Below are 26,956 nucleotides of genomic sequence, written 5' to 3' on the forward strand. Positions count from 1 at the left end.
GGGTTGGGGACCCCTGCTTTATAACATGAAAGCGTAACTAACCTTTTGCTCTTCTGGGCTAAAGGAATTCAAAGCAGACATTATCAATCCAGCTTGGGAGGGAAGAACCAAACTCTCCCTGCTGCCATGGTCCCAACCCATATCTGAGGTGGTCAAATGTGGTTGAAATAGTTAAACGTGTGCTGTTCTATTGATCATTGTATGAGAGTATTAATTCCTTATAAGTGCCCTCAATTCAATCCAGTTTTTAAGGTTGCCATCTCTGAGTTGGGAAATACCAGGACATTTGGGGGGTGGGGCCTGAGGAAAGTGGAATTTGGAGAGGGGAGGGACCTCAGCAGCAATGCCATGGAGTGCATCTTCCAAAATAACCATTTACTCCAGATTGTTTGGGGATACACTGCAATTCCATGAGATCTCCAACCACCACCTGCAGGTTGGCAACTTTACAATTTTTCCAGGTAGCTCTAACACAGGGGTGGCTAACCTATGGTGCTCCAGATGGTCATGGACTACAATTCCCATCAGCCATTGGCCATGCTGGCAGGGGCTGATGGGAATTGTAGTCCATGAACATCTGGATCACCATAGGTTGGCCACCCCTACTCTAACAAGTGTTATACATCCCTTCCCCTTTTGGACTTTTAGGTCAGTGGTGGGATCCAAATAATTTAACAACCGGTTCTGGTGGCGGGATTCAAAAAATTTAACAACTGGTTGTTTACAAGCACCATTTTAGCAACCAGTTCAGCCGAAGTGGTGCGAACCGGCTGAATCCCACCACTGCCAAATTTTGGCCAAATGTTGTGCTCCCAATTGATTGAATCTGGTTAAATCTTTTTAATGCACATAACATGGAATTTAGTTTACAACGAGGTGATGATTCTCCTGTATATAAGTATTTCCGTTGGTGTGTCGATGATTGCTGATTAAGTTACTTTTATATTATGTTGTCTACAACCATATTAAAATTAAGTAAAGAGAAGCGATCATTTGAAAGAGTTTGGCTGTTTTTTGTTTGTTTATTTGTGTGCTACCAGCTCCACCAATATCTAGGCAGAGGTTGGAGCCCACGAATGACAAACCAGGGGTCTTCAAACTATGGCCCCCCAGATTTTCATGAACTACAATTCCCATCAGCCATGCCACTCAGCCATGCTGGCAGAGGCTGATGGGAATTGTAGTCCATGAACATCTGGAGGGCCATAGTTTGAAGACCCCTTCTTTAGACTATTCCCTTGTTTTTGAGCTGGAGGAAATGATTAATGTGGTTCAGATTGGTTTCCTCCCTTCCTAGCGTTAAACCCCCAGCAATAAGCAGTCTTGAATGATGTCCCTGTGCATATTTCACCTACAAAGACATTAATGTTTCTGTGCATTGAGACAGAAGTGTTGAACGGGGTCTAGAATGTGATGGGGTTACCAACTGCCAGGTGGGGCCTGAAGTTTTTGCTGGATTTATAACTGCTGTCTGGACTACACTTCCCCTGGAAAAAATGGCAGCTTCAGAGGTCCCTGGCCCCTCCTTAAAGTCCCCCCTGCTCAAGCTCCATCCCCAAATCTCCTTCATTTTCCAAGCTGGAGTTGGCAGCCTCAGCTGCAGGCAGCTGCCGCCGATGCTTTACTGAGCCAGCCTAGAGGTCAGAACTGGGTCTCCAGCTCTTCCCTTCCTTCAGAAATGTGTTTTGACTAATAGAAAGACACCAGATACCTTACAAGGAGCTCAAGCTAGCATTTTCGGGGTATAGGAACAGATTCTGTGGCACATCCTCCCCCCCCCACCCCCTTCTTTGGAGTCACAGAGGAAACAGTGGGATGTGGGGGAGGGGGAAGCAGCCGAGCAGGTGCCAGACATTTGCACCAAGTCAGCAACTCCTGCAGCTGCCTGCCCCATCTCTGCTCCAGCCTCCCAGGAGCTTTTTGGTCTCCGTGCAAGCAACGCCACTTAGCAACTGCTGGAGAAATGTGATGATTCTCCCGAGGGCAGGTTGAAGGGCAGAAATATCTTGGGGCTGCTGCTCACGTCTTCCCACTTCAGGATGTATGGGATAAACTTAGCTTGCTAGGAAGAGAGCTCAGCCAAGAGCTAAGGAGCCTCAAAGCAGGCAGCAGAGCCCAGCAGAGCAATACTCCTCTCTCTCTCTTTTTAACAGTTGTTTTATCACAGGCCTCAGCTGCAAACACTGGTTGGGATTACAGCTGATCCCAATTACTGCTTCACTCTCTCTTTGTGTGTGGAATGATTGTGTACATTGATTCGATTGTGTGGCAGATTCCGCATGGGCCAAAACCAGCAGTGTGAAAACGGTGTGAAAATGGTGTAAACCCTTTCACACCATTTTAAACCATTTAAAGCTGTTTTCACACCGTTTTCACGCTGCTGTTTTTGGCCCACGCGGAATCTGCCTATGTTTAAAGTCCATGGGCACTCAGATGTATGTGCACATGGAGTTGCGAACCTCCAGGTGGTGGCTGGAGATCTCTTGGGCTGATAACTGATGTTCAGCTGACAGACATCAGTTCCCCTGGAGAAAATGGTTGTTTTGGAAGGTGGACTTCATGACATTATACTCCACCAAAATCCCTCCCCTCCCCAAACCCTGTTCTCCCCAGATTCAACCCCCAAATCCCCAGGTATTTCTCAACCCAGAGGGGGCAACCTTATGTCCACTAGAGGTCCCTAAAAATGTTACCAGCCACCAACCTATACAGGAGAACAAAGCCTCATTACTGCCTAAAGTGGAATCCCCCAAATATTTGCATGCATAACCATGGGGGTTCCATGGGGTACCCTAAACCATGGAGCTCCGAAGACTTTGGTTTTGTTTTCTATACCAGGTCAGTAGGATTTAAAAAGGGCTTGGACAGATTTATGGAGGAGAAGTCGATCTATGGCTACCAATCTTGATCCTCCTTGATCTGAGATTGCAAATGCCTTAGCAGACCAGGTGCTCAGGAGCAGCAGCAGCAGAAGGCCATTGCTTTCACATCCTGCATGTGAGCTCCCAAAGGCACCTGGTGGGCCACTGCGAGTAGCAGAATGCTGGACTAGATGGACTCTGGTCTGATCCAGCAGGCTAGTTCTTATGTTCTTATGATTGAGACACACGCACACACCCCACCGCCCACACAAATGTTATACATGAAGAGGTTTTTATTACTGAACGTAACTGTAACTTGGAGGAAAATTAAAGACTCTTTTTCTTTTTGATGGCATACTTGGAGGGAAAACCTTAGTCTTGCATTTGAGTGAATACTGTATGTCCTTGGACCATCTTAAAGGACTAGTGTGTCTGCATGACACTCAGCCATTTGTGACTTCCCAGAACACACTGCTTTACAGAGAACACACTGGTTTATATGAGCACTGTGGGGGTGGCCTGCTGCTTGTCCTTTATTTTCCGTGGTCATATGTTTAGGCCTGGTCTACCCCTGATATTTCTGAAACCAAAACAGAGCGCAGAGTATTTTGAAGAAGAATTATCCCAAATTCTATTCCTTAGCATTTGACCCACTAGATAGAACCATAACCAAGGAGGAGTTCGGGGTGTACTGATACATACACATTACCCCCCTTACCCCCCAGTTTCTTAGGTTCCACTTTTGGTTCAGTTTCTGAAACTTGGGATTTTCTAAATGTAAATGACTGCAGCAGCTGGTGCAGCATGCACTCAAATATCAATTCAGAAGGAACTCTAACAGCAAAAAAATTCTTAATTATTTTTGTATGGGGCATGTGGGGGATCTCTTTGCAAATGCTAACCTTGGCCTAAATCCTATTCAGCTCTGGCCTGGATAGCCCAGTTTAGCCTGATCTTATAAGATCTTGGGAATTAAGTGGGGTTGACCCTGGCTAGTATTTTGATGGGAGACCTCCAAGGAATACCAGAGTCATGATGCAGAGGTGGCAATGGCAAACCACCTCTGAGCGTGTCTTGCCTCCAAACCCTACACAATCACTGTCAGCTGTGATAACTGACTTACACCACTGCCAAATCATATCCAACTCATTTCCCCAAAGCTGTGAAAGGTGGATTCAAGCAGAGGTGGGATCCAGCAGGTTCTCACCAGTTCCCGAGAGTGGGTTACTAATTATTTGTGTGTGCCGAGAGGGGGTTACTAATTGGGTCTGCCTTTCCGTTAGAAATTCCATTAGGTCCAAAAATCATAAAGTCCTGTTGTTTCCTATGTGGCTGGTTAGCGAAGGTAGAAAACGGGATAATTCTCCCTGTTGGGCTGTTTTAAAAATATGGTAAAGTTCCTTGTTTAAGGAAAGTATCCTTCTTTTGATTTCAAGAAACAAAATTAAGTATTTGAAAGTATTAAGTATTTCACAGCAGTCAATTAGAGGAGAAATAGTTGTTTCTGTTGGCAGTAGACGAAAGGACTTGCTATAATGAGTAGCCCCCATCTCCTTAGCAAAGAATGGGGGATGAGGCACCCCCTTTGAGGGTCCATAACTTTGGACCCCCTAAACCAAACTGCACCAAACTTGGGGAGGGGGGGTCCCATCAGGACAGTTTCCAGATGATACTCTGACATTTTGGTGCTGATACATCAAAAAATGCGCCCCCTTCAGGAACATCCCAGAAATTTGCCCAAGAATCTTTGTTCTGCATTGAGTTTTCTGTATTGCTGTCAATGGGGGTTGCAGGCTGGGGGGGGGCACATTTCTGAAGGCACAGTCTCAAAACTTTCAGGGTCTCATCAGGAGACTGCCCTGATGATACCCCCCAGGTTTGGTGCAGTTTGGTTCAGGGGGGCCAAAGTTATGGACCCTCAAAACTGTAGCCCCTATCTCCTTTTAGCTCCCATTGCAAGCCTTTATTGGCATAGACAACAGTACAACAACAATAAAAAAAGATTAAAAAGTGTATACAATACAGGAAATAAATGTTAGGTTGAAGGAAATCTACTGGGGTTTAGTAATTTCCAGGAGAAAGTCTGCCACTATCATACAAATAGAAGGATCAGGATTGTCCAACAAGTAGTGTAATCTAATTAAATCGGGGAGATCTGGTAAATGTAAAGGAGTAACATACTTGGATCTGATTTCCTTGAATCTGAGACAGTGTAGTAATTGGTGGGCCAGAGATTCAACTGAGCCATCATTACATGGGCACAATCTTTTAGCCTTTTCTTGCTTATTAAATCTGCCATGTAACAAGGCAGAAGGCATAAAATTAAACCTGGCAAGCATTATGGCTCTCCTTTGAGCAGGGTTTATTAAGCAATACAGGTAGTGTGCCAACTGGCCCTGTTCAAATGAGAGAGAAAAATACAGGGGGGAGCATTCTTGGCTGCGGTGATTAGGGTAGAGAACCTCTATCCAATAGTTGACCTTTTAATTTCCTATAAGCTTCTGAATAGGACAAAGGGCAAAGTGAATCCACTGACAGCCCAATAGAGGCCATTTTTTCTTCAATTATGGAAAACCAGGGGTTGGAATGGGTGTCAGAGAGCAGATGGTGGTCCAGGGAATTACAGTCCGAGAGAAAATGAATTTGCAGCCAGAATCTAAAAGCCCTCAGCCAAGCGGCTGATTTCAAGGAGTTTTGACCTAGCTCCAGACAAAGGGCTGCATAGGGCACACAATTTGGGGATTAGCTCCCATTGGAAACATTGACTCCTTGAACCAAACCTCACCAAACAGCCACAGTTCTTTCCCAATTCTCTCAGCCCCGTTTGCCCAACAAGGTGTTTGTTGTGGGGAGAGAAAGGTTATTGTAAGCTGCCTTGGGACTCCTAAAAAGTAAAGAAAAGTGGGGTATAAAACCCAACTCTCCTCCTCCTATTAGAGTAGGCCGTGCTGAAGTTTGACAGACCAGCTTCATAGGTTCACAAAGGCGAGGATTCTGGTGTGGTGTTTTCGGGATTTCCCCCTTTACCCCACTTTATTCAGGTTTAGCAGCCCATAAGCCACACACCAAGAAAGTATTTAAGAATAAAAGCAACAGCAAAGAAAATTTTTGCCACATGGTCCATACTTCTAGAGAAGTTGACGTTTCCACGCATCCACACCTTCAGTTTGTTCTATGTCAGGTTCTATTTTTTTGTGGGAATCCATGGAAAAGTTTAAGAGGTATCCTAGCACTCCTCATTTCTTTTGGGCCTTGTAGTTCTGGTTTTCATCATTCTCCATCTTCATATAGTAAATAATAACAAGTCAGGGCATTTTACAAAATACCTTTATTTCCATAGTAATGGGGCTGGGTTATTAGAACACTGAAGAATCAGACTGTATATAGACAAGGCAGAGACCTGGCAGAATTTCTTTGTTCTGTTTTTAATAATCTCTCTCCCCCTTCCCAGCACCAACAACCGAAAAAGGCAGCGGGGGAATAAATCTGAGAGATGCAAAAATAAACCCGGGGGAAAGGCCTGGCATTCCCGGGCAACTGAAAACTCAGAAGCACATTTTTAGTCACGCCTTTTCCCTCCCTTTTGCAAAAAAAAAAAAAAAAAAGTCTGTCATAAGGATTTCAAAAAAGGTTGTTTGCTACTAAAAATCTCCAAACCGGCCAACAACATCGTTGTCTTCTGGCTAGGCACAATGAAGCCACAACAAATATGCTCACGGGTACATGCCTCAGAGTTCAGTCCATTTCGGGCCTCAGGACACCTTTACCAAATTTTTGGGTCCATCATGAAGACTTTCAGTCTGACCTGTGTTGTGGCTTCTGTGCTGGAATCTTGATTCTCAGAGATGCGGGGGCCCAATTTGGATCGGGAGGGCATTAAGCTGGTGCTCATGCCTCCCTTCCATGCCATTTTCCAAACTAAAAAATGCCCTCGGGAGCCACTGTTTACCCTATTGGGGAAGCCACACGTACCCATGAGCTACCTATATACGTTTCTCCTGTGGGGCTAATAGCAGCTTCCTAAGGCCATTTCAGGTCTGGACAGTGCAAGGAGACAGCATAACTATCCTTGCCCTGCACGCTACGGTATCCATCTGAATCGGCCCACCCACATGGGCTGGACTCTGATCTGGTGAACTGGATTTGTTTCCCTGCTCCTCCACATTAAGAATATGAGTTTGGATTTATACTTCCCTTTCTCTCCGGTAGACACTCAAAGGGGCTTACAAACTCCTTTCCCTTCCTCTCCCCACAACAGACACCTTGTGAGATAGATGGGGCTGACCGAGTTCGGAGAGAACTGTGACTGGCCCAAGGTGGCCCAGCAGGAATGTAGGAGTGCAGAAACAAATCTAGTTCACCAAATAAGACTCCACCACTCATGTGGAGGAAGGGGAGAATCAAACTTGGTTCTCCAGATTAGAGTCCACTTGCTCTTAACCACTACATCATGCTGAAGACTGCTGGGTGACCTTGGGCTAGTGACAGTTCTCTCAGAACTCTCTCAGCCTCACGTACCTCACAAGGTGTCTGTTGTAGGGAGAGGAAGGAAAGAAGTTTGAGATCCTTTAAAAAGAAAAGATGGGTATAAATCCAATCTGGCCACAGTCACCCATGCACTGGTAACCTCCCAGTTAGACTACTGTAACATGCTCTATGTGGGGCTGTCCTTGAAGACGGTCTGGAAACTGCAATTGGTCAGAATGTAGCACCTCGGTTGCTAGCAGATATCTCAGGATGCCATCCTGAGGAACACCCATCCTGAGGAAACAGCACTGGCTTCCTATTTGCTACCAGACCCAATTCAAGGTGCTGGTACTAATGTACAAAGCCCTACACAGCTTGGGCCCTACATATCTGAAGGAATGCCTCCTCCCATACAGAACTGCCTGGGTGCGGTCATGGGGGGGAGTCTCCTGGTGACCCCATCACCTTCCAAGATTCCGGGGGTGGGGGATGCCTGGAGGACCTTCTCTGCAATGGCCCTGCAACATTTCTCCCCTCCTCCCAGAGGTCCACCGGGAAGACTCTGCAGGAGCTTAGGCGCTTGGCCAAAACCACCTTCCGTACCCGGGCATACAGGTGACCCCATATGGGTGGTGCCTCCCCGATCCCTTTTATTTTTGGTACCAGTACCAGCTCCCTCCTAGTTTAGCCCCCGCCCAAATGCTGAAATTTGTTGGGGTGGGCTGTACATCCAACAAATTTCAGCATTTGGGCTGGGGCTAAACTAGGAGGGGAGCTAAGGTGGGGGGGATGGGGACGGTTGATTAAGGAGTTTTTAGGATGGTTTTATATAATTGTATTTTTATTAGTTTTTTTTAATGGTACCCCACCCATGGACTCTGGTGATTGACAGGAAATAAATATCTCAGTGGGGAACTTGCAACACACATAAGACTGAAAGTCCTTGGGACAGACCCGGGCCACAACTCGAGGGCCCTGCAAGGGGTTGAAATGTCAGCCTTTAGTCCTCATGAAGGACGCTATGACAGCCAATTTTGGGATTTTTCTAATGAACTGGCAAAGCTGCCTGCAATTTATTGCCAAAAAAATAAAAATAAAATTGGCCGAATAAGCCATCCCAAGGGACCAAGCTAAGAATAAATAAATATACACTCCTTTAAACAATCTGATAAATGACAAGTATACAAATATTGTTTTTTTTAAATATCTGTTGGTTGTTTTACCCTGCTATTAAGTAACAGCCCCCTTCCCCATAACCCTTTCACAACCAGAACTTTTTTGGGGGGGGAGGGCATCGCAAATAGCTCATTACGTTCTCTTCAGTGAAGCTCCAAGCTGCTAGGGGAGTGGGAGAGAGAGAGAGGTTAAGTTCATCCCAGAAGCAAACTTGAAGGTCGTCATGTACTTCAGTTGTAGGTTCATTATTGTTTCCCCCATAAGTATCCTTAAGGTGTGGCAAAAACTGATTTGGGCCAGAGGAATCTGGGCATTCCATTCCTGCCTCCAAGGTCACCCTACCTCGTCATATAGCCACCAAATATAGTCATGGGATTGCTGAGGTTGTCAGATGAACGTTTCAAGCAGTGGTGTCTGATAGAAAGTTGGCCGTCAAAGTGTGCTGTGGGTGCACAATACGGGACAGCAGATGAAAAGAAGGGGGTGACCCATAAGGTCGAGGACAGCAGGCAGTGATCTCCCCCACCCAAAAGGGATCACACAACAGGATTACAAGCGTCAGACTTGATGACTGCAGGATCTGTGGATGGTACTTATTCACAGGAGTTAAAGGGGACCAGAAATATATTGTCTACCAGTATCTCACCCACCAAGGCAAGATCCAGCATACACCAGCCACCCACAGTCACAACAGAATTTGACATCTCCAAATCAGAAGCCAAATTTCCAGGCTGTTTCTGAATGCGCACGACAGACCAAGTCTTATATTAAGTGGGTTGTGTTACCTAGCCCTGTGGAAACTGTGGTAGTACATTCCATCAGCTCCACCCACAACTCTGTATGCCATGTTTCCCCTTCAGTATTACCCAGAACAAGGTTATACTCTAAGGCAGGGGTAGTCGAATTCAGGGCCAGATATAACACAATGTGACCTGGTCGGGCCGGGCCCTGGGTGTGTGTGGCTACCTTGGCTGGAGAGGCCTGCACAGGCTCCCCAGCCTGAACTGGCACTGGGGAAGGGCTACCTCAGCTTGAGAAGGCTTATCAGGCCCACAGGACAGGTGAGGCAACACCCCCTCGCTCTCGCTCTGGCCTGGTGAGCTGTGTGTGACACCCTTGCCCTAAGGCCTGGAGGTGTGATCTAAGGCCATGTGCCCCTTTCCCCCCTGACAGTGAATTAATTATCAGGAGCAATCTCTCCTGCAAAATCTCCACATCCGTGCCAGAAATAGAAATGCTGTCTGAATTGAAGCTGAGGCAGTTGGCACGGGAACTATAAAATTACAGGGCAGCAGGACACGTAGGAAATGAACACAATGATGACAAAACTCCCACACTAAGGTAGCCTCAGGCTCCTAACCCAGGCATACACAGGGACGCTCATCCCCGTCACGAAGCAGACATGGGATTGAGCCATTCCCCAAAGAGGTGAACAGAGGGAGACAGCTGACGGGGGTGGGGGGGAAAGGTGGCATCAGGCTGCCTTGTTTCAGCATTTGGGCCCGGTAAATGCCGAAGGTGTGTGGGGATTGGAGACGAAGGATGCTCGTCACATTCAGCGCAGTGGTGACATCCTTGAATGAAGGGAAATCCCTTGAAATAAGAGGCCACTGGCACCAAGGGCAGGAAGCAAGTTTTGGCACAAGATGGTGTGTCTGGGTGCTGCGGCGGCATCTGCTGGGTACTGCTGTCGGTCACGTGGGCAACTAGCTACAGCTTTCCCCTTGCAGTCTCTTGAGCAGCATAATGCTCAACTCACAACCCCAGTGGGTCCATCTGGGTCCATCTGCCCTGCAGCAGCCTCAAGAGGAGTCCGTGCTGGCAGTCCCAAGGTGAGAGCCAAGAGCTGCCCGGCACACTCAGCCTGCACAGTTTCCCACGGTTCCATCCAGCCTTGGCTGGCTCTAGAACTCATGCACATCAAGGCTTCACCTGAGCAAACTCCAAGCCATGATTCTCCTGCAGAACATAAGCCAGCTGCTTTCCCAAGCCTGCCCAGAAAGGCGATTTGTCTTTCTGAAGAGGAAGAGGCAAGAGAAGGGAAGAGGCTGCAAGAACGCCCTCCCTGCTCCCCTGCAACAGAAAGCAGTACCTGCAATACATGAAGCAGGACGCTGGAACTGTCTAGGAGGGTCCGCCTTCCCGGTTCAGAGCAGTGGGAGTGTTTTCCTACCTGTTGTCTGCCAAATGCCCCAGACCAAGCAATCACACATGCTGGAGAGGGGTTTTCACAATCAGTAGTAAAAGCAGGATTACAGCTGGTTATAGGCATGCCCAAGGGAGAGGCCCCAAAGTCCCCTTCTCTGCCAGCCACAGTACACACCACACATGCATGCAACCTGCAGACCCAGGACTTATCCGGCAGAGAAAATACATCCCGAAGGGTCATGAGCCGAGGCACTGGAGGATGGGCAGGAGCAGAGGGCTTAAGGTGACCGGGGCTGGATTTTTTTAAATAGGCACTGGATCTTGTGATGACTGGATCCCGCAATGGAAAACTGGGCTTGGCCCCTGACTTCCACACTTCCCTCCTACTGGGGCTTGGGCTGCTTCAGCACCAAGAGAACAGCAACAGCAGCCTGGATCTGCAGAGCCGTTCAGCTCCCCAGAGTACACGACTCAGCTGGCCACAGAGTTTGGAGTGACCCTAGGCACCGATGGAGACGGGCCCTCCCCCTCTCCGGGTCCGGAAGGGGACCCTGAGTAGAAAGAGGGCGTTAAGGTAGATGTGATTCTCTTTTTTTAAATGACACTGTGAGAAGAGCCCCGGCAGTGCTGGCTGGTAGGGCAGGGATGGTCCAGAGGCTATTGGCACAAATGGCAAGGTGCAGGCAGGGCGGAAGAGGCTGGGGACCCCAAGAGAGGATGGAGACGGGGGGAGTTAACTCACAGGCCTGGCTGGCGATGGTGTAGCCTTTGGGATGCAAGCAATGCCCCCGCCGACCGCCACCTGGTGGAGATGAAGACCAAGCCTTTCGCAGACCACATCTCTCCCCGGGGACCATGACAGACAGCTGCTGCCCCCCCTCCCAGGGCTGTGAGTGGGAGGAGGCCATCTCCCCAGTGCATCTCAGCCATGCGCCCCAGGGCCTTAATGGATATAAACGTTACGCTCCCAGTCTTCAACCTCATTCCGGTTGCAGCCAACTGGCTCCTCCTCCTCCTCCTCCTCGTTTTGGCAGTAGCGCTCCCGCCCCTTGCCCCGCCCACGCAGAGGCCGGTTGTGGTTTTGCCGGTCGGGCTCCTCGGCGTCCCAGGAAGACTGGCGCTGGTGGTGGCGGTGGCCCAGGCCGTGGGGGCCACGAGGTTCTGGCTCCTCGTAGGGGTCGGTCTCGATGTCCATGCAGGAATCCCCCGGCTCGGTGTAGGCAGAGTCACGGCTGCCCTGGGTTTCCGAATCGAAGGTGTCCTGGCGGGAAAGGCCCCGGGTGGCCAGGTGGGAAGGGTGCTGAGCTGGCCGGATCTGGCCATGCCCCACCAGCTGCCCTGAGTAGTTGTGCAGGCCGGCGTGCTCGGCGTTGTGAGGCTCTTCCCCATGCACTAAGTAGGGTCCCTGTTTGAAAGATGCATTCACCGCACACCATGCACAAGAAAGGGAGAAAAAGACAGAGCAAGGTTAGCAGGGCCAGAGAGCCACAGCAGCAGCTGGAGACAGGTTAGAAGCAGGCTTCCCAAGGGCTGGCTGGAAGACCTTGACACAGTTCTGCAGAGGCGTAGCTACAAGGGGCGGGGGGCTGTGCCGTGCACCGGGCGCGCACTAGTGGGTCATGGGGAAGGAGGAAAATCGCCCCCTCCCCCCATACTTGCCTTTGTTTACAGAAGCCTGGAGGGAACTACACTTCCCAGGAGACCTTGCAAGCTCACAAGGTCTCCTGGGAAGTGTAGTTCACACTAGGCCGCTTTTTCTACACCCGGAAGTGCAGTTCCCACCAGGCTGCTTTAAACTAAAGCAACTGTGGGGAGGGGGCGGGGTGGGCACGGGGGCGGGGCACCATTCCCCCCCCACGTCTCTGCATTTCTGACAAACCATGGACTAACTATGTCCAGGGTCCCCAACGAGGGACCCTGCAAACACCTTTTCTGGCACCCCATTAAGTGTTTTTAGGAAGCAGGTGGACCCAGGCAGGCATTTTGCCAAGCAACACTTCTGATTGGCTATTACAGATTCAAGTGGCAATGCAGATTTTTTTAACCCAGCGTGGTGTTGTGGTTAGGAGAGGTGGGCTCTAATCTGGTGAACCAGGTTTGATTGTCCACTCCTCCACATGAAGCCTGCTGGGTGACCTCGGGCCTGTCACAGTTCTCTTTGAACTCTCTCAGCCCCACCTGCCTCACAAGGTGTCTGTTGCGGGGAGAGAAAGAGAAGGAGTTTGTAAGCTATATTGAGACTCCTTACAGTTGGGCAAAGTGGTGTTTACATTCAAACTGTTCTTCTTAAAATGTTGCTTTGGCAGGAGCTCCCACCATGGGCACGAGGGTCGATCTCGTGTTCCTGTAGTTGAGCAGTGGCGCTCATTTTGTGGCCTGGGTCCACCTCCTGTGGCAGCCGCTTTGCTGCTGCACCCACTGTGCTATGTCAGAGTGCCAAATGCTCTTGCAGGCTCAAAAAGGCTGGGGACCCCTGGACTCAACACAATTCAACTCAACTCAATCCTCAACACAATTACACTAAACCCATGTTTGTCCCTTGCCCAGTAGGCTAAGAAGGTGAAGAAATAATGCATTTTGGTTACTTGGGAAGTTTTGCCAAAAACTACAGATGCCCAGCTGAGAGAGGGCTGTGTCAAGAGGGCCTCTTGTGGTTCTCCAGCAGGTTGCTAGAAACTGCTTTGCAGCCTGGCTGTGGACATGGCGGCTTCAGGGGCTGAATCTGGGGTTGGGAAATTGATTTGAGTGACACTCTGATCCTGGAGGAAGCAGTTCAAACAAAAGCAGGTGTCTTCTATGGTAACGGCCCACACCCAGTGGTGTAGCGCCGACGGGGCAGGGGGCGTGACAGCCCGGGAGTGCGCCTGTGGCTGGGGCATTCCGTGGAGAGGCGGGCGGGGGCGTGACAGGGGTGCGGGGCACACGCATGCCCTGGGCGCAGTTCCCCCTCGCTCCGCTCTGCCCACCCCACATTAGATAGGCCTGACCATTCACAAGCAGGACGGTGGATCACAACTTCATGCTAAGTCTGCACGGCCTGACAGCATTTGCAAACAACAGTGTGTAGAGGTGATCAGTTTATCATACAGGCTTCCCATGTATGCTCATGACTTCAAAATCTGATATTCCTCACCCCACACTATGATGGACTCTGCCACATTCTAATTTTCCTCGTTTGAGTGTCCCTATTGCTTTGGAGTTCTTTCCCTTTTCTGCATGTTTTGCTCCCTCTGGTGGTCAATTTAATATTTCATCACTTTATGTCTGGCATACTTTCTTGCAGTGTAATATTGAATTGACCACTAGAGAGATGAAAATACATGTTGAAAAGGGACCTGCCCCCCCCAAGAAATAGGAACATTAGAACACAGAAGTGCCCAGTAAACGTGTATCTGCCTTATACAAACTCTTCTTTTTAGACCCCTATGGACACTGACTGTTCCCAGATGCTATGGCTGTCAGTCAGACCAATGAATGAACCTAGAATCTGGGCTGCAACAGGTGCACATCAGCAAAGGTACAGGGACAAGTCCGAATAACAACCCATGATGCACCGGTGAATAAATTCAGGGTATGCTGTCAAACTAAGTGCTGGCTTTGCACATAGAGAGGTTGGAATCCAGCAGATCGAATTATTGCCTCAGCAGATTCTCCTGCAATTGGAGCAATTTAGATTTCTGCAGGCTGTCCAAAGGGGAGATCACAGAATCATGACCTTTCAGGCCCCTGCACAGCAACTGAATTTCCATCACTCAGGGCCAAACACGACACAAACAGAAAGTTCCATGCTCAGAACTACTGGCCCTTCTAAGCAATGGGAAAGGCCACTGCTTACTGTCAGGGTGGGGAAGGCCACCTTATTATAAGAAAGAATGTTGGGGCAGATATGGGCAGGAGGCAATGCCCAGAATGAGCCTAATGCCTACGGCCACCTTGGCCACACCATCGGCCAGCTCCTGCAAGCAAATGGGGACAAACTCAGCACTGCAATGGTGTCCGGGGTCAGCTACCATGAGCCCGTCATTCACACCTCGGACCCCTCCCTCTATGGCGTCCCAAGAAGCATTTCTCCAAAGATGAAGGCACTGGGGAAAGTGGGGTGCCTTGATGAAGTGGCGAGCCAGAGGTCATCTTGATGTCAAATTCAGTGCAAGAAAAGAGAGGAAGAGGAATCTTTAAGCAAGGCACTCTTCAGAAAAGCAAACCCAGAGCGGGCTGGAGAGACATCTCCTTTCTTCGGCAGCAGCTCCGAAAAGTCCATTGTGGGAAAGCAGGAGCCTTTTCAGTGGGGCTTCCTTGGCCTTGTTTCTTCTTTCCACAGCCACTTGGGGCGGGGCGGGGGGGGGGAGCTACAATTTGTGCTCTTCTACTCGGGGGCTGAGGGCAGCTCCGCTCAGCCCCTGTTCCAGGCTGCCCCTCCCACCCCAGAAGCCCAGGTTGCGCTTCAGTGAGGTCAGCACTTGTACCTGGAGGTTGGAGACTGGGGCGGGGCTAGCAGCCAAGGCAGCTGTTGCCATGGTGCGTGTCAGCAGCGGATTGGGTGGGTTGCTGCTGGGAGGGTGTGTGGCCTTCCAATAGGCTTCCAGGTACTCAGCCAGGTGCTCGCAGGCATCTTCTAACTGGTTTTCATCCAGGATGATGTCAAACAATTCCTGCAGTGGCAGAGATGGGAGGGGAGGAGGAGAATGGGGGAGATAAATCACAGATAGTAAGGAGTGGGTGAGGGGAGGGAAAGGAAGGCACTGGTTGCATATCAAGGATGGACACCAGTGGGTTCTTAACATCTCCTTAGCATCATCTTAGGTGCTGCACCAAAATCAATAACTGCACTATCTCCACCCTGAGCCGACCCTCTGAAGAACAGGCAGAATGGCGATTTTAACATGCAGAGGAAGGCTGAAGAGGTGATGGGGAAATTACAAATTGTAGCTGTGTTCAAGGAAGAGGCCCAAATTGCTATTAACAACTGATGTAGATTGTTGCTATTAACAACAATGTATTTATTGATCACGACCAAGGTAAGCACCTATTGCTAAGAAAGTTCAAGGCACAGACACCTTTACAGGCAAAGGCATAAGCAGGCAAACTAATGTCAGCATCTTGCAAAACTTTTACACCAATTACATACCTTTGAGGTACACCAATAGGAAAGCAATCTGCCTTTGGAGAACATTACTACTTTACCTATCTCACTCTGCCAGCATAAGTCAAATCGCTGACTGCCACATTTAACAGCTTGCCCTGGGAGGCGAGGAATGTACAGTTTGGGGGACTTCAGCTGAAAGGACAGATAACAGTGCTGGATTGTCGCTGGATCGTCACTGGATCAGATGTTCCCAGCGTGGGGTAGTGGTTAAGAGCAGTGGTCTCTAATCTGGAGAACTGGGTTTGATTGTTCACTCCTTCACATAAGCAGTGGACTCTAATCTGGGGAACCAGATTTGTTTCCCCACTCCTGTACATAAAGCCTGCTGGGTGACCTGAGTCAGCCACAGTTCTCCACAAATTCTCCCAGCCCCACCGACCTCACAAGGTGTCTGTTTTGGGCAGAGGGAATGAAAGGAGCTTGTAAGCCACTTTGAGACTCCTTACAGTTGAGAAAAGCGGGGTCTAAATCCGAACTCTTCTTCTTCCCCTCAGTTCTTCATGTGGGCTCTACTGTCATGGCCACACTATGGCTTATTAGCATTTCCCCTTTTCCTTTCTGAAGGAACTCTGGAGAGGGCAGTGGGGACAAGTCATCTGGGGGCAGCAGTCTGTAGAGCAGGGGCTGTAGGCAGGGGGCAGAGCAGAATGCAGACCATGCCTGGTGGTCTGGAATATCACAAGAAGGCAGGAAATTGGGTGCCTGAGCGGCAGGACCAGATCTCCAAAAGGGATGAGGGATGGAGAGCAAGGTGCCAAGTCCTGAGGTCACCCCACGCCAGCTGTGCTACCCACCGGAGGGCACTGCGCCAGTTTGTCCGATGCCACCATCTGTACATTCAAATGCTTCGCCTGGGATTTGCCTCTCGACTTCACCAATCTCTGTAACACCTGTTGAGTAAGGAACATGGGAGAGGAAAGAAATTAAGATCCCACAAGAGGAAAGAAACTAGAACCAAAATAGACTGTAAGAGAGCAGGGTGCTGCCCCCAGACAGTGGCAGGGTACACATCTCTTGCAAAAAAACAACAACAACAACTCAGAAGTAGCCTGAAATCCTGTGTGTACTCACCTGGGAGGCTATCTGTTGGTACTTGCAAGTGTCTGTCACAATTCAGACATGAAGGGGTTAACTGCGTGCATGCTAATGAGCTACTGAGGTCAGAGTTTTATGGCCACTCCATTGATTAAGCTATTGGTCAGCTAACCCCAGCATTGCCTATATGAGACTAGTCACGTAGATAGAAGTTATAAAGTAAACTATGTTTCTTTGTTTGAACCACACTAGGAAAACCTTTTGCCTTGCCATGGGATCACATGGTGCTAAGCTATGTAACCAAATTAGTTTGAGAATAGAAAGCTTTATTTTCTTCCATGTAAACCCTCCCTAATAGAAAGTAAACACATTTATATAAAACCAGCAACTGTCTGATGGTCTCTTCTTCTGCTACTCTGCTAAATTTTAAGTTAAGAAGTCCAACATCATCCCACTGAACACAGTAGAACTCGCTTACAAGTAGATGAACAGATCAAGCATCATCCACACAGTGGAGATGAACACAGGCGCTAAACTGTGACAACAGCACACCGACAGAGCCCACACAACCCATGATCTGTCTGTAGCATCTCCAGGTAAAAGGGTCCCAGTTTAGGCTAGAAAACAAACTCTGCCCAAGACCTTAGAGTGCACCTGACAGTCAGAGGAGGCAGCTTTGGGTTACAGACACTAAGTTGGTATATGACAGCTCCTCATTCTATTCCTCTGTTTTGGAACTGGGGGGCTGTGAACCCTGCTAAGTGCAGATGTCTCTGAATTAAGGCGAGCGCCCAATTTCTAACAGTGCAGAATTAAGGCGAATGTCTAATTTCTAATAGTGCAGAATTTTAACTTCTGAAGTGCATTTTTTCAGCACTTAAGATCACAGGGCAAATCTATATAAATGATCCCCACTGCAAATGGAGAAAATGAAAATGATTCTAGCAATCAGGACTTCTGTTCTCATTTTATGATCTTCCATTCCATTCCCATAAACCACTATCCCTCCCCTATTAACTAGCAAGCAGAAATGTTCAAAGTTGCCCCCCTTCCAAAGTATAAATAGGATTTATAAGACCCACCCAGGTTTGGCACAATGTTTCCTATCAGCTGAGCAGTGGGAGCCATCAGTAGCGCTTAACAGAGATGCAGTTTTGATGAGTTATCAGGAAGGCAGCAAACTAAATCTTATTTCAATGGATGGTCGAGGCTAGCCTGATCACGTCAGATCTCAGAAGGTAAGCAGGGACAGCCCTGGATAGTATTTGGATGAGAAACCACCAAGAAATACCAGAGGAAGGCAATAGCAAACCACCTCTGGGTGTCTCTTGCCTTGAAACTTTTTCACGGACACCATGAGGCGGCTGCCACTTGACAGCATTTCACCCACACATACATACAAAGCCCTCTGGTCAGTAATCCCATGACCTCTTCCTTGCCTGAATGACCTTCCACAGGGTTACCTGCCAGGGCTCCACATGCCACCTTCCCTCCTGGCTGAAACAAACAGCCCTTAAGTAAGCAAGCGCAGTCCACCCTACTCAGAAGCTAGAAAGGAAGTCCTTTTGGCTCAGGGAACCCACTCACCCAGGAGGAATTGCTCGCTCCTTCCCCAGTTCTCCTTTAAGACACACCCCTCTTGGTCTCCACATAAGTTTGGGGGTGGAAGAAGCATCCAAACCAGGGCTGCTTTAGCAACATGAGCCACAGTAAGGCACTGAGGTAAAAATCAAGGCAATCTCTTTTTCTCAAACCGATACAACCTTTATTCTGCACACAAAATTCTAGGAAAAAATACAGGTTACAGGGATAGAGTGCAGACTGGAAAAAGAAATGAAACAGAGGAAGACGGCTAACCTAACTTGGAACTTACAAATCCTGAGCCTCTGAACTGGCCTCCCAACTGGGAGATTGAAATGGGTAAATGCATAAAGAGGATGCTGTGACATGGTCCTGTCCCCCCCGCCCCCCCGCCCCCGCCCCAGTCACACACACAGGAGGGACAACTTCTTTTCAGTTCTCCTCCCATGTACGTAAAAGTCAGTCAGGGCCTTGCGGCCAGAACCTACTCAGCCAACAGAGAGATGCTGAATTATCAAAGGGATTCTGTGTTTCATTCCTGGAGGTGAAAACATTTCATATATGGACGAGATGAGAGTTCTCAGCTCCGGTGTATCCACAATCACTAATAAAACTCCATTAACAGTCACCCTTTCTGCTATCATCCATGACACGAGCCACCAAAACAGCCCACACAAACCATGAGTCATCCAAGCCTGTGCAGTTCACAGGTTCATGTTGAAACCCTCTTTTTAAAGCCCAGCTCCTAACTTTCGTGGTGGCAGGAATATTTTTGAAAATATGCAGGCCAACCAGAAAGTGATAAATGATTAAAAATGAGGGCGTGAGAATTTTTAAACCACAAAGAAGTCATCAGGGCAAGAAGAAGACCACCTTGGCTCCAGCCACCAGTCACAGAATGAGCAACACCTAAGGCTGTGATATTTTTTTTAAAAATATTATTATTTCAAAGAGGTCATACAATCATAGAATTATAGAGTTGGAAGAGACCACAAGGGCCATCAAAACCAACCCTCTGCCACGCAGGAACGCGCAATCAAAACACTCCTGATATTCATTTTTGTTGTTTGTTGTTTGTTTTTAATAATAATAAACCCATCTTTGTTTGCATCTGTTGTTTTCAATCAGAGCTCCATTTCTGGATGCAGCAGCTGGGAAAAGCAATGGCACATCACCCTGTAAACAAAGTCTGCCCAGTAAGCGTTGGGATGTGACGTCACCCTATGGGTCAGTAATGACCCGACTACCTTTACCTTTTACTCAGGATGGCAGGCAGAGTTTCAGTAGGGGCAAATGTCACACTTGCGCTCTCAGGAAACCAGGCAGCAAGGCACAGAGGCCGACATCTGACAACCCATGGAAGACAGGCAGCATTACGTTGTGGGTGTTTGTGTCATGGCGGAGTACGGCTGTCGTGCCTCTACATGGCTATCGTGCCTGCAGCAGGCCTCTTACTTAGCTTTTCTTGGTCTCCCTCTATTTTATCTTGGGACAGCTGCCAATAATAATAATAATAATAATAATAATAATAATAATAATAATAATAATAATAATAATACAAAGAGGAGGAGGAGGAGCAGGAGGGGGGAGCAGGAGGAGGAGCAGGAGTTTGGATTTATATCCCCCCTTTCTCTCCTGTAGGAGACTCAAAGGGGCTGACAATAAGACTGACTTCCTGTGCATCAGGCTCTCTACCTCTTCTCTGGACTATTTATTTGATTCCTTTTTACTCTGCTTTTCTCCCCAATAGGGATATAAAGAAGATTACATAGTTCCCCCCTCCTCCATATTATCCTCAAAACAACCCCATGAGGTAGGCTAGGCTGAGATAATGTTACTAGTCCAAGGTCACCCAGCAAGCTTCCATGACACGAGTAGGGATTCAAACGTAGGTCTCCCAAACACTAGCCTGACATTCCCTGACCCTATATAATGGGAATGGGAAATAATGCCTTTCCTCACAAGGAGACTCCTTTAGACCAAGGGTTGACAAGCTGGAATGGTCCAGAGGACGGCAACCAAAATGGCAAAAGGTCTGGAGTCCATGCCCTATGAGGAGAGACTCAGGGAGCTGGATATGTCTACTCTGGTGAAGAGAAGGTTAAGAGGTGACATGATAGCCATGTTTAGATATCTAAAGGGATCTCATGTTGGTGAGGGAGCAAGCTTGTTTTCTGCTGCTCCAGAGACTAGGACCAGGAGTCATGGGTTCAAGGTGAAGGAAAAGAGATTCCACCTAAACATCAGGAAAAACTTCCTGATGGGAAGTAAGGGCTGTTTGACAGTGGAATTCACTGCCTCGGAGTGTGGTGGAGTCTCCTTCTTTGGAGGTTTTTAAAGAGAGGCTGGATGGCCATCTGTCGGGAGTGCTTTGATTGTGTGTTCCTGCATTGAAGGAGACTTGAATAAGTCAATATTCCCATTTAACACAACGGACAAAAATCAGTGTAATTTAATAGGGCATTTTTGGTTCATTTTTTTTCCTCATTAGCTTGCAAAGAAATGCACAGGAACTGCCAGTAGCCCTGGGACCACGTACATTCGCGATGGCCTTCTGACAACGTTGGCCTTCCCAGCATAGGCCTCGTCCCTCAAACCCCCACTGGAGTCTACAGAACCCTTCAAGTTTGATCTGTTACCAAAATCCTGCAGTCAACTCACAGTGAATAGCAGAGGGCACCCACTCACCTTGGGGGAGGATATCTTGATATAGACAATGATGGGAGCCAGCGACGTCTTGGAAAGCTGAGCTGGGTGGTTGATGGTGTCGGCATCCAGAGCCACCAGCTGTAGCGTGCGGGCCAATTCAAAGATGCGCTCAATTTCACTTTGCACTTCAGCTGCCGCAGCAGGAAGCAGACCACAGGAAAGAGGGAGACGAGTCAGCACTGCTATAGAAAGCTGCAGCCCCATTTACACATGCCTCTGGGTATTCTAGGTTCGGCTCATCATCCGGGACTTCACCCCTGCACTCAAAAACTGGCCTGTGACCGACTCTGGTCGCACACTGAGTATGAAGCTACAGCTGTCCAAAGTTCCCTTCTGGAAAGAGTGCGCTAGCCAACCCTTTCTGCCCTGTGGGATAAAGGCTGTCCTTCTGGTTTCTGAACAGTCCGCCACCAGCCAGACCCACAGACTGGCATTTGCTAGTGGCAACACTATCCCGAGGCAAAGTGAGGCAGATGCTGGAAGCAGTGGATTGGGGCATTGTTAAAGGAGACAAAGAGATTTCACCCAAGGGGTTTAGTTTTCCTGGGCAACAGCTATTCATCAGCAGGAGGCTGCTGCTGGAGACCTTCATTGGGTCTTGGTATCTGGGAACTCTTTGGGGGATTTTGCTCCATGCTAATTAGCAGGACTGGGAGGACGGGGAGAGGAAGGAGGTTACTTGGTTTGTACACCTCATGCACCAAAATGTCTTGGGTTGGCCCTGGCACGCATGTGTCCCCCTGTCCTTTCCCTTTCCAAAACGTGGTTGGGTGGCAGGGAGTGCTTGTACCTTCTTGCCTGAGAGAGACATATAGCAGGTTACTCACAACGTAGGTCTTTTCTGCACTCTTAGTTTCCTTGCTTCTAAGTCCCTGCTTCTTTGGGGCTCCCCTGCCCCCCCCCCCCCCCCCCCCGGTTCCACCTGTGTTCTGCTCCATCTAGATTCTAGTGGTTGATTCAATATAAAACAGGTTTAAGTTCAATAAACCTCCCTGCAGATATAAACTGCAGGGTTGTTGTTTTGTTTTTTGACAGATTTAATCTTGCGTTGTGTTGACCAAACCACTACAGGAAGCAAAACATGTACAAAACTGGAAAACTCCAGGGAGAAACAGGAACTTAGAAGTAAGAAAAATGAGAATGTGGGAAACCCCCAGCTGTATAGAAAGGACCCTGAACTGAGCAGAGAGCAGGCTGGATATGGGGATCCAGTTTGTGCTGAGGCCCTGGGAAGAGTTGCATTATATTCCCTCTACTAGGCTGGAATGTGGACATTAACGAAGCATGCAAGGAAGTATATGATTTAGACTACATTCCCTCACTACAGTTACCAAAATCAGCGCACAATCCAGCCAAAGTAAACAAATAATAATTGAAATATCACTGACTCTATGGGGAAAAAGAGCATACAAACAACTCATTTCCCTGGACTCATTGAGACTTGAAATTGTTTTATTGGATTTTTAAAACATTTTCCAGCTAGGCTACACCAGAGCTAATAGACCCCTTGGTGATTCTAAGTACATCATTCTTTGCAAACAACTTTCTTAATTTTGTTTTTCATTCCAATTTATGTTTCTTGCCGCTCTTCCTCATTTGATTCATATTACAAAGGCACTAGATTTTGTTTTGACCTTAAATTCTTACAGATATATACTAAATATCTTTTGTGACTCAAATACAATGAAAAAAAATTCAAAATGAACAGCAGAGCATCACATTTTGGCAAAACCAAAACATGTGTCTTTGTTGAAGCTTTGAATTTTTTTTTCTCCAGAAAGACAAAAGTTATTTAGATGCAGCCCACTCTGATCAATCTCTTTCTATTGCATTCAAATATAGTTACATTAGCATTGGGGCAGCTGAGAATCTGTGAGGCTAAAGGTTACATACCCAAGACATCTGTATCAGGAACAGAGAAGGGAAGAAGAGACGCAGATGGAAGGGAAAGAAGGTTGCAGGGAGAGGGTAGAAAAAAGAGAAGAGTCAGTCGATAGTCTTCTCAGAAGCAGTACCCCTGCAATGTGAATCCTTGGCAAGGGGAGGGGAAACTGAGGAAATGGCTGAGAAGCCCAAACGCTTGACAAGAGACATAAAGGATATCCTATTTTGACATCCCGATACAGGGCAACAGGCCCGGGAATGTTTCCAGTGCCAAACATGGTAACCTTGGGGGTGTTCTCCACTTTACCAATTATGACACAGGAATGCTCGCACAAGAAAGTGCGAGCAATCTCTTTCACACACCCTTCCATCCTAGAAAACAGAGACAATCCTGCAATGGTGGTGAATTGTTACAAGAGGTACTTCCAGGAACAGGGACAGAAGAGGCAATGCTGCACAGCATTATGGGAAATTCAGAGACATCTGGGGAAAGGTGGTCTTGGCTGATACAGATGGAGTGATGAAAGCTAGGAAAACTTTAAAAGACTTTGCATGCAAGCAGTTAGTGCCACTCAATCACACATGAATTATACCTGCTCTCACTTGGCTTCCATGCTCAGGCTGCTTCCACACAGAGATGATTTGTTGCTGCTGTGAATACACAGGCAACAAAGCATCCACATGGCTGTTTCCCCCCACATTTTCCTTGCCTCAGTCCATGAAGACACCATTTCCTCCCCACTCCACTGAAGAGCTTTTTTAAAAAAAAACCCAGCCAGAAATGCCAGGTCACCACAGTGTCATGACAGCCTAATGATCTATTGCTTAAATCTATCAGTTCCTAGTATTCATTGAAAAAGTAAGTCTCGCCCTTTTCCTTGGGAAGTTATAAGGGGAAATGTACAGTCTGCATGCTTCACCTCACAACTTTGAAGGGAAATGAGCCAGAATTTTTTTCAAAGAAAGCAAGATGGAAATTGTAATACACAATTACAACAATATTGCACTTCAAGGATCTGTCAATTACGGATTTTTTTAGAAATAGTCTAAAAATCCCTCTGGTGATGGTAGAGAATAGTGACTTTGGTGGCTGAGGCTGTGGTGCTTATGTGGTAGGACCCCTTTCAATCCACGGGGCACCCAAAGACACTTTGAACGTAACCTTTCTAAAAAGATAATTCTGAGCAAGGTTTAACGGAGGACACAGAAAAAGGGGGGAGAAAAGCAGAAGCAGGACACACGGAGGACGACATCAGGGGAAAACTCCCCCAAACAGCACTGCTGTAATAGTGGAAAGAGCCCCAGAAAGAGAAGAAGAACGCTCCCCCAGCATCTCCACACAACCTCACCTAGGCTCGAGCGGGTGCTGGAGCGCTCAATGATGGTGTGTTTGCTAGGGTTGTTCAGGACTGAGCGCTTGGCCAGGGAGATGTCGGCAGTCACACGCGTGATGGATATTCTGCAGAAGACAGAGGGGAAGGGGCCATCCAACAAAACACAGATCATTCCCAAGGGTAATCCTGTCCTACCACGGAGACATCTAGGCCAGCTTTTGTATCGTGCAGGGAGCCCTGTTAACAATTGACTCATTTCATGTTCATTTTTTAAAAAGCAGGTTGCAAGACCTTATGACCAACAAAAATGACAAAGGCGGTTTCTGCACGGGCTGAAAGCAACAGCTTCAGCCCAGTAAAACATCGTTTTGGGGGGGACCCTTCACACAGGCGCCGCTGCCAAATCGATGCAGCAGCGCTCTGTGCCCGCCAAAACGGTGTACTCAAAACTCGCTTGGGGAGCGAGTTTTCCTGCAAATGCCGGCTTCCATCCGCTGACATGCAAACGGCAGCAGATGGAAGCCAGCGTTTTCCCCTCCCCGGCCCAAACGCCTCGTTACCTTCTGCTGGCAGCCGCATCGCTCTATCGTCGCTCTGAGGAGGGAAGGGGACACGCCCCCTGGTCTCTGGTGCTTCAGCCATCGCTGTGGCCATGGGGGCGTGTCCCCTTCCCTCCTCAGAGCGACGATAGAGCGACGCGGCTGCCAGCAGAAGGTAATGAGGCATTTGGGGCCGGGGAGGGGAATACGTGGCTGTGCGGAGCTTGCTCCCACAGCTAAGCATCCCATGGGGTCGTTTGTGCGAATGGCCCCAAAGCCTGCATCGGCATGATTAATGCTGATGCAGGCTCTCTCCCTTGGCTGTGCAGAAACCACCAAAGTGTTGCTGAATTTGTGTGTGTCAAGCGCCATCAAGTTACAGCCAACTTACAGCAACCCAATAGGGTTTTCATGGCAAGAGAGAACAGCGATGGTCAGAAAGTGACTTTGAACGGTCGTCTCCCATCTAAGGATTGACCAAGGTCGACCCTGCTTAGCTTCTGACATTTGATGATATTAGGCTCGCCTGCAGCAGCCAGGTCAGGGCACCAGCAAATCTAACTGTGTATTAGCAGACTTTGGAACTTCCCGCCTTTCTTTTTGCTTTTTGAAATAAAAGGCGTATAGTCCTCATGGTCTAGAAAAGCAGGGCCAGGGGGAAGAGATATTTAGAAATGGGTTGATTGTGCTACTAAAGACCATCTACAGAAGTGTCCGGGAGCCCACAGGGAGCTAACTCAGACCCGCTTCTTTAATCTTCTCTGATGTCTAGTGAGGTTTCAAATGCAGGAACCCAGTACTGGGATCCAGCCCCAAGGACCACAGAGCAAGAGAGAGTGTCTGATTTCCCCCACAACCCCTGCCTCAGAGATTGCCGCTCACACCTGCCGTCAAATCGGCGTTTCAGAAAGTCGAATAGAGCTTTCTGCATCATATCCGTCACCTGGAAAGGTAAGGAGGAGTTGGGCAGGGGGAGGGAGGAAGGGAGAGAAAAGACAGACAAACAGGAGCAGAAGTCAGTCAGAATCCAGAAGCTGGAATGTGAATGGAGACAGAAAGAAAAGGAGGGCTTGATGTGTATAAGCATGGCCCAAGCGCATCAGTTTGTGAACATTCTTTGGCTCTGTTTGCAAGGTCTAGATGCCCTTCCAGTCCAGATATGTGTGCATGCCCTTCTGGGCATGTTCGCCAACATGACTGAAAGACGTCTGATGCTGGGGAGGGCAGGTGCAGAGAGAAAAGGAGCATCTGCCTTCCATACACAAGCAATGAAACATCCCACTGGCCCACCAAGGTCAGTACTGTCTAGCCATGCTGGCAGCAGGGCAGAGCCATAGCGAGGGGGAATTGCACCCGGGGCACATGTGTGCCCTGCGCCCCTGCCATGCCCTGCCCTGGCACACCTTTGCCACGCCCCAGCACCGGCGTGCACTCAGTGCAAGATGCCCCCCTGTCCCCTGGGCGCTACGCCACTGCAGCAGGACCTCTGGCTGAGGCCTTGTTCAATTGGAGATGCTGGGGACTGAATGTGGGACCTTCCGCATGCAATGCAGGAGCCCTGCCATGGAGCAGCGGCTGCTTATTTGAGCTCTCTTTTGCTGAGCGAGGCAGCCCAGCAGCTTCCCAGAATCTCTAGGCAGAGGTTTTCACATCATCTCCTACTCTATCCTTTTAACAGCAAATGCCAGCAATTGGCCCTGGGGACACTCTGCACTGATGCTCTACAGCTGAACCACACTTCTGCCCCACCCTGCCGCCTCCCCACCCCCCAAATACAAATTGTCCCACAAACAATGTAAGATATATTGTCGAAGGCTTTCACGGCCGGAATCACCGGAGTGTTGTGTAGTTTCTGGGCTGTATGACTGTGTAGCATTTTCTCCTGACGCTTTGCTTGCATCTGTGGCTGGCATCTTCAGAGGATCTACATCTGTGGCTGGCCTCTGAAGGTGCCAGCCACAGATGCAGGTGAAACATCAGGGGAAAATGCTACTAGAACATGGCCATACAGCCCGGAAACCACACAACCCCCCAATGTAAGATAGTTAGACCACAACAGTTTTATTACCCGAGGTG

The 26,956-nt window shown here is 48.5% G+C and overlaps 1 protein-coding gene across 8 annotated transcripts in view; it reads right to left on the bottom strand.

Annotated features, from left to right (window-relative positions):
• Positions 1-9,668: 9,668 nt before the first annotated feature.
• The window catches only part of CACNB1 (calcium voltage-gated channel auxiliary subunit beta 1), a 67,277-nt gene continuing 49,989 nt past the window's right edge, over positions 9,669-26,956 (bottom strand). For 4 of the 8 annotated variants that reach the window (XM_048517286.1, XM_048517290.1, XM_048517288.1 and 1 more), the window contains 7 exons: positions 25,765-25,823; positions 24,357-24,466; positions 23,017-23,025; positions 21,103-21,254; positions 16,593-16,688; positions 15,119-15,304; positions 9,669-12,057 (listed from right to left, as the gene is read on the bottom strand). In XM_048517286.1, the coding sequence (XP_048373243.1) occupies positions 11,596-12,057; positions 15,119-15,304; positions 16,593-16,688; positions 21,103-21,254; positions 23,017-23,025; positions 24,357-24,466; positions 25,765-25,823 (1,074 nt within the window). In that variant the 3' untranslated portion in view covers positions 9,669-11,595. Of the gene's footprint in view, positions 12,058-14,812; positions 15,305-16,592; positions 16,689-21,102; positions 21,255-23,016; positions 23,026-24,356; positions 24,467-25,764; positions 25,824-26,956 lie in introns of those variants that run through there. The other 4 variants (XM_048517287.1, XM_048517291.1, XM_048517292.1 and 1 more) reach the window with 3 other exon arrangements.

This window comes from Sphaerodactylus townsendi, linkage group LG15 (assembly GCF_021028975.2).
Source record: "Sphaerodactylus townsendi isolate TG3544 linkage group LG15, MPM_Stown_v2.3, whole genome shotgun sequence".
NCBI lineage: Eukaryota > Metazoa > Chordata > Lepidosauria > Squamata > Sphaerodactylidae > Sphaerodactylus > Sphaerodactylus townsendi.